This window comes from Daucus carota, chromosome 7 (assembly GCF_001625215.2).
Source record: "Daucus carota subsp. sativus chromosome 7, DH1 v3.0, whole genome shotgun sequence".
NCBI classification, from domain to species: Eukaryota; Viridiplantae; Streptophyta; class Magnoliopsida; order Apiales; family Apiaceae; genus Daucus; species Daucus carota.
Genome location: NC_030387.2, coordinates 28,299,441 through 28,313,452, shown reverse-complemented (window position 1 = coordinate 28,313,452; position 14,012 = coordinate 28,299,441). Strand labels below are relative to the sequence as shown.

Below are 14,012 nucleotides of genomic sequence, written 5' to 3'. Positions count from 1 at the left end.
AAAGCTTCCTGGCCAACACTCTTCCCTTCACTGGTTTTTGGTAAAAGAATGTTTGGCTCATTGCTTTGATTTTTATACTGTATTGTTAATTATGATTATCACTTAATTACTCCATAATTTGTCTTTAATTAATTATTTTGCTTGGGCGCCAAGTATTGAGACTTGAGCTGCAAGTTTCATTTCTTACGCCCCAAGAAACGTTTAATTATTAATTTACTCGATCCCGCTCGGATTATTTTCGTTTCGATTTTTAATCAAACACGAATATTAAATAACTCAAAATCGTACAAAATATTTAAATAAATATATTACTAACTATTTTAATATTTCCTGGCTAACCCCAAATTTATAATATAAGAAAAATAAAATAATCATCTCGACTAAGACGCAATATTTATTCATGAGTTGGTAATTAAATAAATCTTCGTGTCTATTCTATTTTTCGTATAAACGGAACTTTCTAGTTAATGTACATATTTAGATTAAAAGACTGACCCATACCAAATAATATTACGTGTCTTCTAGTCTTTCTGTCGCTACACTATGTTGATCCAGACTTCTCGCACTATAAATTCTTATTAAATCAGAGATTAATAATATATTCTTTTTACACGGTAAATAATTAAATAACTATATTTTTACGTACTTGTGAATTTTCAGGGTTGTTACATATTGGGGGAGTAAAAGTAGTATGAAAAGGGAAAAAAAGCGGGGATGTGGTTTTTGATAAGTTTTGAAATGTAAAAATTAGATTAGACATCCAAAAATGAAACTGTAAAAAAATGGTTGGAATAAGTTTTGAAATGTAAAAATTAGATTAGACATCCAAAAATGAAACTGTAAAAAAATGGTTGGATAGACATGAGTACTTTTTTTATTTAGGGTGTGTCGATAAGTTTGGATGGTTTTGATTGGTGTGGTTGTTGTAAATAAAAGGTGGTCTATCAATATCATCATTACTTATTAAAGATTGTAAGCCAATCAAAATAAGTGAAATTTATCAAATTTTGTGTTTTTTTGTGTGTTTATGGTTTGGAAAAACCGTTTGATTTATAACCATAATTAATTTTAATTAAAAGCAAAATAAAAACAATAACTTTAGATAACTGAGTATGATCATTTCATGCATATCCAATTAGGACTTGAATCACAAAGTCACAACTAGACAACTGTTCCTGACCAACATCCAGTCCACGTGTGTAGAAACTCACATATACATCCACTCAGCACACGTATATCCTAACAACTCTAGTCTTCACACTCCCTCAAAGCCTTAAACCCCTCCTCCCAGAACCACAGTCTCGCCGCCGCAAAAATGCAAGCCACCACGCTCACCACCACCCCCTATCTCCCCACCCCACCAAAACCCCACCCAAGATTCCCCATCCGCTGCGTCTCCACCCAATCCCCACCCCCCCAGACCACCCCCACCGACCCATCTCTCAAACTCAACAAGTACAGCTCAAGAATCACCGAGTCCAAGTCCCAGGGTGGGTCCCAGGCTGTTCTGTACGGCGTTGGCTTGTCTGAGGCTGATATGGAGAAACCCCAGATTGGGATTTCTTCTGTTTGGTATGAGGGGAATACTTGTAATATGCATTTGTTGAGCTTGGCTGAGGCTGTGAAAGAAGGGGTTGTGGAGGCGGGGATGGTGGGGTTTAGGTTTAATACTATTGGGGTTAGTGATGCGATTTCGATGGGGACTAGAGGGATGTGTTATAGCTTGCAGTCGAGGGATTTGATTGCGGATAGTATTGAGACTGTTATGGCTGCTCAGTGGTATGATGGGAATATTTCTATCCCGGGCTGCGATAAGAATGTGAGTGGAATGTTTGGGTTTTGATTGTTTTGTGGGGTTGATTGTAGGGTGATTTGGTTGTATAATTGCTTTGATTTTATACTACGTTTAGCCAGGCATAGCTTATTGTGAATTATGTGTGGTCTGTGGAGTATGATTCTTGCTGAAAAACATAGTTCAATTTTGCTCCTTTCATAATCTTGATTATTTAATGAGATTAGTAATTGCGTCAATATGGTTTGGTTGTTTGAGGATTTAATTCTTAAGTCTCCATTGGACTAATTTTTTTGAAGTTTGGTTGAGGTTATGGACTAATAATAGTTAGGTATAAGATTGTGATTAAGGATCAAGTGGTTACAAATTTTATACCGGTCAGGGAGAAATCATTCTTGCAAACAAACATGGCATAAGTTTACTTCTTAAATTGTAGTTGTGTGTAATGGATTTGTGTGGATGAGTATGTCTAGGAACATTTGATCTCTTATGCTAAAGGTGATTATTGCTAGAAAAGATTGAGGTTATTGAGAATTTGAGATATTGTGGTTTTCTAGGAAAATGTATGTGAATTGTTTGTTTATTCTAATCAATTCTAGAATTGCACTTTTATTATTCATTATGGAAGCTGAATGTGGCAATCTGATTTTGTCGAAGTTCACATTTGGTTACTATAGTGTCCTGTTTTCGCTTTCTTCTCACTAACAATCTTTTTAGAGTAGGTTTTACGATAAACTAATTGTTGACAGGAATGAATATATTTTCAGATGCCAGGTACTATCATGGCAATGGGACGGTTGAACCGGCCAAGTATCATGGTCTATGGTGGAACTATCAAGGTTTGTCATTAGTTCCTTTATCTGCTGAAAAATTGTTTTAGGTTATGTCAATTTTCATTTCAAAGTTTATCGCTTATTGAATGAGGAACAGTTTGTACTGAGACTTGTTCATAATATTCAAATGTACATATTATATGTATATGGAAAAGTGGCTTGGCTTATAAAGGTGATACATTTACTCGCATTTAAAGTCCTATTACACATGAGCATAAGAGCCATATAAGCAAAGACTTAATTTAGTTCTTAAGTTGATCTTTCCTGTATGGTTAAAAATTTGGCAAACACTTCCTTGTTATTTAAATAAATAAATTAGTTATGTAGTAGTACTAGTTATGCATTGTTCAACATTTTTAATTTTATTGGTAATCTTATATGTATGAATCATCTCCTTTGCAGCCTGGTCATTTTCAAGGTCATGTCTTCGACATAGTGTCTGCATTTCAGGTGTGTTTGTATTGCTCGTATCGAATATGCCCATGCCTTTCCCTTGCTTGGTGAATTCTAAGATTATATGCGCCTGAAAAAAATTGTAACTCTCTGTTAGGTTTATGGAGAGTATGTGAGTGGCTCAATAACTGATGAACATAGGATGGATGTAGTGAGAAATTCATGCCCTGGTGCTGGAGCTTGTGGTGGGATGTACACAGCAAATACAATGGCATCAGCTATTGAGGCAATGGGAATGTCTCTTCCATACAGGTATATATGATCTCCTTTACTGTTGTTTGAATATCTCTGGTCCCATGTATAAACCATTTCTCTGCTTTCCTCAAGCTCTTCTACACCTGCTGAAGATCCATTGAAGTTGGATGAGTGCCGCCTGGCTGGAAAATATATTCTCGATTTGATAAAAATGGATTTGAAACCACGGGATATTATCACTCCCAAATCACTAAGAAATGCAATGGTGATTGTCATGGCCCTTGGAGGGTCCACCAATGCTGTTCTTCATTTAATTGCTATAGCAAGGTGAGAGGGCATTATAACAATATTGCTCAAAGAAGTGGAAAGCAATTTTGGCATGATGATGGCTTATGCATATAACCATTTAGCAGGTCTGTTGGTTTACAACTAACACTGGATGATTTTCAAAAGGTTAGCGATTCAGTTCCATTTCTTGCGGATCTTAAGCCCAGTGGCAAATATGTGATGGAAGATGTACACAAGGTATGTGATCAGAATACAGTATTTCTTTGTCTTATTGTAGCACTTACAATTGCAATAGATCAATGCTTCATCTGTGACACTTACTCTTAAAAGTTATATATTGTTATATTGTCTCCATATATTGACATATAACTACTTGTATAGATTGGTGGAACACCTGCAGTCATCCGCTACCTTTTAGAGCTTGGACTTCTGGATGGAGATTGTATTACTGGTATGTTCCAGCCAATATCTGATACTTAAAATTTTTGTTGTGCAGTTATATAGTCCAGCCATGAAGTTTATTTTTATCTCCTTTTTTAGTGACTGGGAAAACAATGGCTGAAAATGCGAAGCTGTTCCCTTCTTTAGCTGAAGGCCAGGTAAGCTAACAATTCTGTTATCTATCTGAACTTATTCTATACTAACTGAAATTGAAAAATTCTTTTTTATCCTGAACAGAAAGTTATTAGACCAATCACGGACCCCATTAAGGAAACCGGTCACCTACAAATTTTATATGGAAATCTTGCACCTGAGGGTTCTGTAGCAAAAATAACTGGAAAGGAAGGGTTATACTTCTCTGGTACACTGTTTAACCCTACTCTGCATGATGAAGTATTTTAACTTTTCTACTGAGCATGGTCGCAATACTGATGTTCCTTATCGATGGTGTAACACAATTTGACTACACTTAATATAGCATTCGTTAAAATTCTTTACCAGGGCCTGCTCTTGTATTTGAAGGAGAAGAATCTATGATTGCAGCTATTACAGAAAATCCTTCAAGCTTTAAGGTAATATCGTGGACCTTCTTTTTCTTTTTGTTTCTATTTTTGGATTCGGGCTTTAGATTTTATGTCATAACATAAGTCTACTACTATGTTTAAACCACTTTCTATTTGATAAGTATACCTTCAGGTGTGACCACATAAGATGGAAGTAATCGTTATTGACACATAATACTCTATCTGTTGCACAGTTGCATAAATGCAGACATACTGTAAAGATTCATATAAAATGATCATTATGCATATCTTCACTACACAAATTGAGTATGAAGCATTTCTTCACTTGCAGGATCTTTGTGTCAAGACTTAATTGTAAATCTTCTTTTCGCTAACATATAATTGCATATGGTTTACATCCTGCTGCTTTGAAGCTTATGGTTCTTTAAGGATGATTCACTTTTATGCAAAAAGCCTGTTCTGTATTAAGTTCAAATGTCATTTGCACATACTGTTTATGATCCATGGGGTTTAGATATCTTGTTTACACGGTTTGGGCTTGAATACACTTCTAAACCTCCATTTATGCCCTATATACGCATAAAACCATGGCTTCTAATTTATTACAAGTTTAACCTTGACATTTTTAATAGTTAACCCTTGACCAAATAAAACAAAATTGGGCCCTGACATTCGTTAACATTTAAAAATTAGTCATTCACCAAATAAAACAAGCCCTCTCATCAAAGGAGGGTAATATAGGATTTTTCATTCTATGTAGCATATATACACTATATTTGTCCTCTCTTTCCTATTTGAACAACTCTTGCCTGGATCTCCACCCAGGACATGTGATCATCTTTCCTGTCATATATCAAGCCAATCTGACAACTGTTTCCAGCCACATACTTTATGCACCTTGTAAAAGCACATGGTCAACATGTATTATATAGCCTACAGTTCACTTTATTAAAATTTGCCTAGTTGACGGTGAATGTTTCGAATTTTTCTTGGTAAATATTAGAAATAGAAGCTTTAACACTGGATTTGATTGTAATTATCCTTTCTCAGGGAAAAGTTGTTGTAATTAGGGGAGAGGGGCCTAAGGGTGGACCTGGCATGCCTGAAATGCTGACACCAACCAGTGCAATAATGGGAGCTGGACTAGGAAAGGTATATGTGATTTATTTGCTCAGCTTTACATTTGGCTTTAACAATCTCTTTATGGGAATGACATGAACAATATATATTTTATATATCAATGCCACACTTTTATGAACATACCAGCTACAGTGGTATCTTTATCAAGGCATCGCATTGTTTGACACATATCTTCCATTATTGCAGGAAGTAGCGCTGTTAACCGATGGAAGGTTTTCAGGAGGTTCACATGGATATGTTGTGGGGCACATATGCCCTGAAGCACAGGTAAATCTAGAGTTTCTTGTTTTACACCGTTTTTTTATTTTTTTTATTACTTTCTGATATCATAAAATCATCTACATTATCCCCAGAGACTTGTTGGTGTAGAGTACATGAAAATGTTTGCTGGCTCTGTGATCAAAGAATTTATTTAACAAAATCCTACTTACAAAACTCTTTGACATCATCTTATTCTTGTTAAGGAAAGCATATAGACCAAACCACCCAAACCAATCTGATTTTAGTGGCTTAAAAGGTGGATTGGTTCCTGTTTGTGCCAGCCTCATAATTGACTCTGTTCAGTATTGGTTTGAACCAAACTTTAGCTAAAGTTGACGGAACCGGTAACTATATACAAATATACAAATTATATTCCACATACATTCATGATTTGTATTGCGAAACAATTATTTTACTGTTTACTTGTATCGTACATGTATCTTGTAAGGTCCAGAGATCATATTGATACTTAAAGTTCACATTCGACTCCTATACAAATTACAATCATTTCCTATCCCGCAGAATGTAGAATATAACACAGCTCCAAATTTTCATTCGTATCAGCGAAAAATTCAACTTCAAAAATTTTAAAAGCAGTTTCATGTAATGCTGCTAGCGTAAATCTTGTTGCATGCAAAATTTTACAGGAAGGTGGTCCAATTGGTCTTGTTGAAAATGGTGACATCATCACTATTGATATTAGCAAGAGGAGAATGGATGTGCAGTTAAGTGATGCTGAGATAGAGGAGCGGAGAAAGAGATGGGCCCGCCCTGCATACAAGGCCGAGAGAGGTGTTCTTTACAAGGTTGGTGGTAATCTCTTACTTTTAAAACATATTATGATCAAAAAAATTTAGTGATCGCTAAAAGCTTTTTTATTTTGGGTTTGGCAGTACATAAAAAACGTGCAATCGGCTTCAAATGGATGTGTGACTGATGAGTAATGACAGCAAATCATGAATTGCACTGTTATAGAGCAATGAAGCCCGTTTTCCTACAAGCCACAAATAGGCATCTATCAGGGCTGTCGGTTGATACTTACATGGATTGTACTCTTTTACTCCTTGGCATAGGTTTAGACATGTCTGTGTTTTTCTGGTTGTAACATTTGAGCCTAGTTCAATGTTGTATAATAATATTTCCTGACCTTTTCGTTTGTGGAAACTATGTTTCGTTGTCAGGGATCGGTAAATTGTATGCGGGAATAACCTTTCTTGTTAGAAAGTATAATGATCATATTGATCATTTAGGCCTTTACTTGTGCCATAATAATGACATGCAGTTCTCCGGACTCTGCCTCTCTTGTGGTAGATAGGCGTTGATGTATGTGACTGCAAATATCTACTTAAATCATTCGGAGAAGATATAAAAACAATATTGCATTATTTGCTGTAAATGATTGTAGTTCTAGTGCTGTTCTCCCCCGATTTTTATCAAGAACTTCAAGTTAATCAAACATAAAGCAGTGCAGGTTCCCTTGGTCAATGGTCGACTTGTATCGTGGTACTCAGGAAAGTTTAGCTCTTTTTCACTAAACACTGTCCAGTTGTGAACTAAATGATGTTCGTATGCTGCCCTGGTTAGTTTTAAAAATTTGAACTCATCGAGCATGTTGGAAAACAAGACCTTATTTCGGGAAAAAAATTTCACATTTATATAATAGTTATTAGTATTACGTATATGAGAGGAATTAAACGTCCTTATATGTAGAAATTTTTTTTAACTCATCGAGCATGTTTGGAAAACAAGACTTTATTTTGGGAAAAAATTTCACATTTATATAATAGTTATTAGTATTACGTATATGAGAGGAATTAAACGTCTTTATATGTAGAAATTTTTTTTGAACTCATCGAGCATGTTTGGAAAACAAGACTTTGTTTCGGGAAAAAATTTCACATTTATATAATAGTTATTAGTATTACGTATATGAGAGGAATTAAACATCCTTATATGTAGAAAAAACATATTTAGATATTTTTCGAAAAGACAAGTGAATAAAATAGCCAAAATGATCAATCATACTGTTTAGACTGAATTATGGTTGTAGAAACCGAAATCAGAAATAATGGTTAATTTCCCAATGTATGACTTGTCATATTTATCAGTGATTTTATCGATAAATTATAATTTTTTAATTAAACTAGAGTGTAATCGATAAAATATTTTTTTAAGTAATAATTGAAAATTTTCAATAAATCAAGAATTTTTAGAATAAAGGATCGAACATAATATCAGCACAACTCCAAAAATTACTCATGATATGATACAAATGGACTGCTATCGCCATTCGAGTACAGCTAAAATATTTTTTAAATGGAAGACGGGTAATATCAATGAGCTCCTCGTTACCGAGGGTGAGCTGTATGGCTAGATTTTAGACATTGTATTCATGAAAAGTAACAAGTCTACTCTCAGGACTTCTAAAAGATCAAGTTTAACCATGCACACGCTGAAATTCATTGTCTGACCAAGCACTAAAGACTGAGATTCATTGTCAGGATGAAAGTTCTAAAAGATCAAGTCTAACCGAAAACCCGCTGAAACATAATGCATACCTTTTAATGAAATAGAAACAGAACACAACAAAACATAATTAAGTATGAACTCGTCAAAATGAATAAATTTTTCCATTCCCACATAATTCGGACAAATTAATTTAACCTCGATGAATTAATATGTGTCCCAAGCATCCAACGAGATTTAACTGTACAGTTTACCATAAAAGCTTACATCAACTTCGCCCTTTTATGGTCTGAAACTGAATCCCGAATACCTTTACCTGTCACTGCGTATGGTGCTGAAGATGATTGGAGAGTGGGGGATTTGTCAATGTATGCATATCGTTCATTGGCATTCCAGTGCAAAATGATCCGATTTGTGCTGGCATGTGACCAACTATCACCTGTTATTTGTGATTGAGAAATGGATTATTTACACAGATAACTAATGCAAAGTAAAAATCTGAACACTAATGTTACAATATATAGATAATAGAAGGGAGAAGAATGAAAAGCTTATGAGGCTTTTACCCAGTGCCAAAGTTAAGTGAACTGAACCCTCCGAGTACTTTGTGGTTACTTGATTTAAGAGGACAACCTGCTCATTAAAAAAAATATGTAAGAGAGTAAACGAGTGTAACTGCAAGGATAAAATATAGCTTACTGATACCATGACCTGTATATATGTAAATCAATTAATTAATTTAAGAAAGCAACAAAACCATTATATGGCCACTCATATTAATGATGTTTAATTAAGTGGCCAGCAATTATATATATGGTTTCTAATACATGCAAAAAATGTAAATGCAGCTACACATCTGAAAAGTTCCACACTCAATTCTTGCTATTACATCAACCAGGATTCTAGACTGATATTACACGAACTCCTTGAATTTCATGTTGGCACAGTTATGGGTGCAGCTGTTGAATCGATATTTGTCATAACTCATTAAAACAACCTGCATCTGAAGAAGTAAAAGTTGGTTTCTTACCGCTAGTTTGAATTCATTAGCAACTTTCATCAACTTTAGGGCCAATTCGCTGAGTAGTCGAGTTCGAAGGGCCATGTTCTCAAAATCTTGACGGAAGTGGAAAGTGATACTATCCACAATGACAATCTTAACCTGAGAAATCAGTTAGTCAGCATAGGAATATACAAGGTTCACAAAGTAAATATTCTTGTCCTGGCAGAAAAAGCATTTTATTCATAAGAAAAATGATGACAGCTGATAGATACAGCACATTGCTCTTCAGACATCCAGCTATACAATATGTCAAATAGATAAAAAGGAGCGGCTGTAACATGCCATTATGCCTACAGGCTACACATGCATGATAGTGTGAGCGTTTTCGTTTATAATTTGTGGTAGTAAATCATGTGATTCTGGTCACAAGTTTTTTTTGTGTTGTGTCTTGCACTTCCAGCAAGAAGTCGATGAAGTGTATATATATGGAGTAAACTTTACATGATAAATCTAGTAATTTTATCACAATTCAACAGAATATTTTGATTTTTTCTAGCATGTGAAAACGCTACTGCACCCCTCAGCAAAGTGCTTCACACTTGGGCACTCTGTGACTAGCTCTGCCTACCAGCAGCGAATCGTGTAGCAACCCAGCTTATAACCTAATATCAAATCCTAATTAATTTAAGAGTTAAGACCAATGAATCTCTGAGGACCACAGTTTAGCAGAGCAGTAATGTGGAAGTCTGTGATAGGGATATGCTAGAACACATTTGAACATGCTGATGGACACACCAAAACAGTGGAAATATTTAAAAATGTCAGAAATACAAATAAAAATAAAATACTACTAAAATTGTTTAACGGATTCGATATTTAGTCAAGCTGGCATTGGAAATATACTTTCTCTTTTGCTAATTTGTTCACGCGTACCATATACTGCTACACTTTGCCTTAATTAAGGCTTTAAAACTAAACCATTTGGTACAGAACAGTGTGAAAGTGTGGGAAACAGCTCAAACCCCAAATGTAATTAATTATAGTCTGCTAGATATATACCAGTGAACCACTCACACTTGTCATGTATATACACACATCAGCATCGTAATTCCTAAAATTTAACACTCCTATCAAAAATTAATCTTGGACCTGTTCAGTACCTATACGTGTTCTATACTCTTATGTAAAATATATATATATGCTATTCGTCATTTTCTATTTTTATCTAGATACAATGTCGTGATACCATAGTTATGCTTCCTGGCCTGAGACCGGTGAATGTTGGTTTCAGTTAAATACTTAACTACCTTAAAAAAAAAAATTACGAAAATCACCTACATAACTTAGCCATATCATGTTCTGATAAGTGACAGACTCCATAACATGATCCTTTTCATAGTCTCTTCCTGACCTCATTAGACCATAACCATTCTAATTTTTAAACTCCAAGTCCTTGACCACTATAGGTCACATGGAAACAGATCCACTAATTTAGACATATCTAAGATCAGTTGCCCTCAGTTCTAAGAGGATACGTAGCAATCCACTCCAATTTTGTGCAAGATAACTACTGAAAAATATGTTCAGAGCAAAATATATGTGACTCACTTCTTTGTGTTCTTTGATGAACTTTCCCAAATAATTTATCGCGGCAATTTGCTCAGTATAACTGCAGACACGAAAATAATAAATATTTTCAAGAAGATCTTGGGGCTGTCTATTAGGTTGGTTAGCATTAGAACCCCTCCGGGGTAACTCATAATACTCTGACAGGCATGCCGCTGCAATTTGCAAAACACGCTCCACCATGAAGCTTCCTTCTGTATCTGAGCATCAAAGCCTATAAACTACAGGATTTAATGAAGAAAATAAATGTCAAATGAGAAATAGTTAACAGATCTTCAAGAAAGCTTACCTATGTATATTGCCTTGGCCGCAAGGCCACCATGCTCATGTGGTATTTGGACATTAATTGCAAGTTGAATCCTGTAAAGTCCTAATATTAACTACAATAAAGTTTAAATGCAATGGGATGTAAAGAATGATAATTATTCATACCCCAGTTGTGTTTTGCCAATTCCTGGCACTCCGCCTATTAAGATCAGGAAGCAAGAGTTTATCAAAAGAGCACATTAAAAAATGTACAAACTGAATCCTTGCACTTCTATTCTAACTTAATAAGGATTGTGCTAACCAATTTCAGTAACCTCTTTGCAATTAATTCCTCCACCTAGGATCTTATCCAAAGCAGCACAAGATGTGGTTATGCACCTAAGACCTTCATCTTCCTTTAGCATGTCCCATGCTGTTTGTCCACCTATATGGAAGTCATAAGATTGATATTAGTAGAGACGAACCCAAAATGTACTTCAGATCTCTGCGAAAAGCGATATAACATATGAATGGTCTAACTAATCATGCATTCATACAGAGGTTGTGCTTATTGCTTCCACTATTGCTTATTGTTTAAAAAAACACAGCTACTTAAGAGGCACTGAGAAGCATTTCATCTTCCAAACATCATTTAGGCATCTTCCTTAAACAATATGACTAATGATGATACTAAAAAGCTTATATATGCACTGTCAAGATATGTACTGGATTAATATCAATGGATGTAGAAGTTTTGACGGGAATCTTTATGAATAAGAATTAATTCCATAGATGGTAAACTTTCCATTGAGATAGATACAAGCTTCTAGTTTATGTTTTATTGTAACATCATTGTAAAGATAATTCATGTAGTTGAAGTTATCAAATCTACAATTATATGTACATTTCATATATGAGTATCTAACTCATAAAATACAGTATACACTTTCCACCAACGCTCCAACATAACCAATTCGATTGAAGACTACGTGCAACTATGACAAAATGCTTTGCCTGCCACTCTTAATCACTTGATATAATAAAACCACCATAATAATTCCTAAAACAAATCTATCCATTCACCTGTAATCAGAAAGAGTAATCAGACGAGTAGCTACATAAAAAGAATAATTATATAAAAAGAAGATATTATTTACCACTAACAACAGCTTGCGTTCCCTTTGTATTGTCCGATTTACCATCATGTGTAGCAAGCTTCAGAATTTCATCTGCTTCTTTTTCAGGGATCTTTACCGCTAATGCAACAAAGATCAAGACCAATTTTAGACATTACACTAACACAAACAAGCCAGAGACAAATGTTCTTAAAGCTCTGTTTGTTGAACATATATTTGATATTTCAGCAAAATGTTTTCTATTTGTGTGGCGTTTGTCTAATGTCTGATCACATGACTCCCCACTTCTATTATTTCCATGAAAATATTATCCCGGCTGTACTGTGTTTGCATGATTTTAGAGAAATAAATATTTTCTTCGAAGAGAAACTTTTCCATGAGAAACATGATCCCATATTCAAAGGAAAACGACTTCCCTATTCCAATCTCTAAACATTTTTGCACCATTACTCACAATTTTCATTGTGGTTGTTAAACAGAGTTGAACAAAACAGAAGATATTTTCCGAAAAATCATTTTCACAAAATATGTTTCGGAATCAATTTAAGCCTGCACCTCATTGTTATCATAACACCTCTTCAACCATTCCAATTCTACTAGACAAAGGCAGGTCTAAACTAATGTCTTCACAAATAACAAAAACAATGACCCATTTGAAAAATGGTTGGCTCCTGGTAACCAAAAGTCAGGTCTGCAGCAATGCTCAAGTCAGGAATTACATCAAACACTTGGGGGCATATGAAAATACACACCGCAAAACAAGAGTTTAGTAATATAAAAATAAGGGGCTTAACCTATTGCGAGTTCAGAAGGAGAAAAATTGGAGAGAGAAGAAAAAGAAGTGTAGCCAGCTGAGATGAGCTTCCCTCTCGTTGATGCTGATACCGGAAGTCTTGACACCTCCATTTTTGTTACACTTTCTGCACTAGTTTACTGCTACTGTTAAAATGTGAACAAGTGACAAAGTCCTGGCGTCGTGGTATAATTATTAATAACAAATAATAATTGGAATAAATATCCTCGTTTCGTCCAAATGTATCAATAACTCATTGAGTTACTGATTTCCAAATTGACTCAAATTAGACACTCATTAGAAAAATTTGTATCAAAATTATCATTCTATCGTTAGTCGAAATTTTAAAAGTATTATATATTAAGTTTCGCACATTTTTTATGAATGGTATTGCATCTAAATGAAAGATTCTGAATTCTAGTATTTTAGATAATATTTTTAGATTTTTAAAATTTTATCTTTTATTTATTTTTATTTAAATCAAATAAAACAATCAAAAAATTAAAAATAAATAGTTGATAAAAATATAAAAATATTAGCGAAAATAGTAGGACTCGGAATTTTTCATTTGGATGTAATATCATTCATAAAAAATGTGTGAAACTCAATATATAATATTTTCAAATTTTCGACTAACGATAAAGTGATATTTTTTATACAAATTTTTCTAATAAGTGTCTAATTTGAGTCAATTTGGAAAGTAGTAACTCAATTGATATATTTGAACGAAACGAGTAACTCAATTATTAGCTTGCTGTTAGTGTCATCATCAAAACCTTGAGAGTATCAATCTCCCCCTTTTTGATGATTACACT

At 34.4% G+C, this 14,012-nt stretch overlaps 2 protein-coding genes across 2 annotated transcripts; one reads left to right on the top strand and one right to left on the bottom strand.

Moving 5' to 3' along the window:
- Window positions 1-1,186: 1,186 nt before the first annotated feature.
- On the top strand, window positions 1,187-7,218 carry LOC108195972 (dihydroxy-acid dehydratase, chloroplastic). The gene is made up of 14 exons (XM_017363008.2): window positions 1,187-1,819; window positions 2,560-2,631; window positions 3,028-3,075; window positions 3,176-3,330; window positions 3,406-3,600; window positions 3,687-3,798; window positions 3,943-4,012; window positions 4,102-4,160; window positions 4,240-4,363; window positions 4,504-4,574; window positions 5,577-5,678; window positions 5,853-5,933; window positions 6,575-6,733; window positions 6,821-7,218. Exons 1-14 carry the CDS (start codon window positions 1,316-1,318, stop codon window positions 6,869-6,871), a joined length of 1,803 nt encoding a protein of 600 aa, XP_017218497.1. The 5' UTR covers window positions 1,187-1,315; the 3' UTR covers window positions 6,872-7,218.
- Window positions 7,219-8,505: 1,287 nt separating this feature from the next.
- On the bottom strand, window positions 8,506-13,376 carry LOC108194112 (DNA repair protein RAD51 homolog 3). Its single transcript, XM_017361011.2, has 9 exons — window positions 13,199-13,376; window positions 12,426-12,524; window positions 11,591-11,713; window positions 11,455-11,488; window positions 11,312-11,382; window positions 11,005-11,222; window positions 9,424-9,555; window positions 8,960-9,026; window positions 8,506-8,832 (listed from the first exon to the last, which is right to left on the bottom strand). Exons 1-9 carry the CDS (start codon window positions 13,308-13,310, stop codon window positions 8,657-8,659), a joined length of 1,032 nt encoding a protein of 343 aa, XP_017216500.1. The 5' UTR covers window positions 13,311-13,376; the 3' UTR covers window positions 8,506-8,656.
- Window positions 13,377-14,012: the final 636 nt, after the last annotated feature.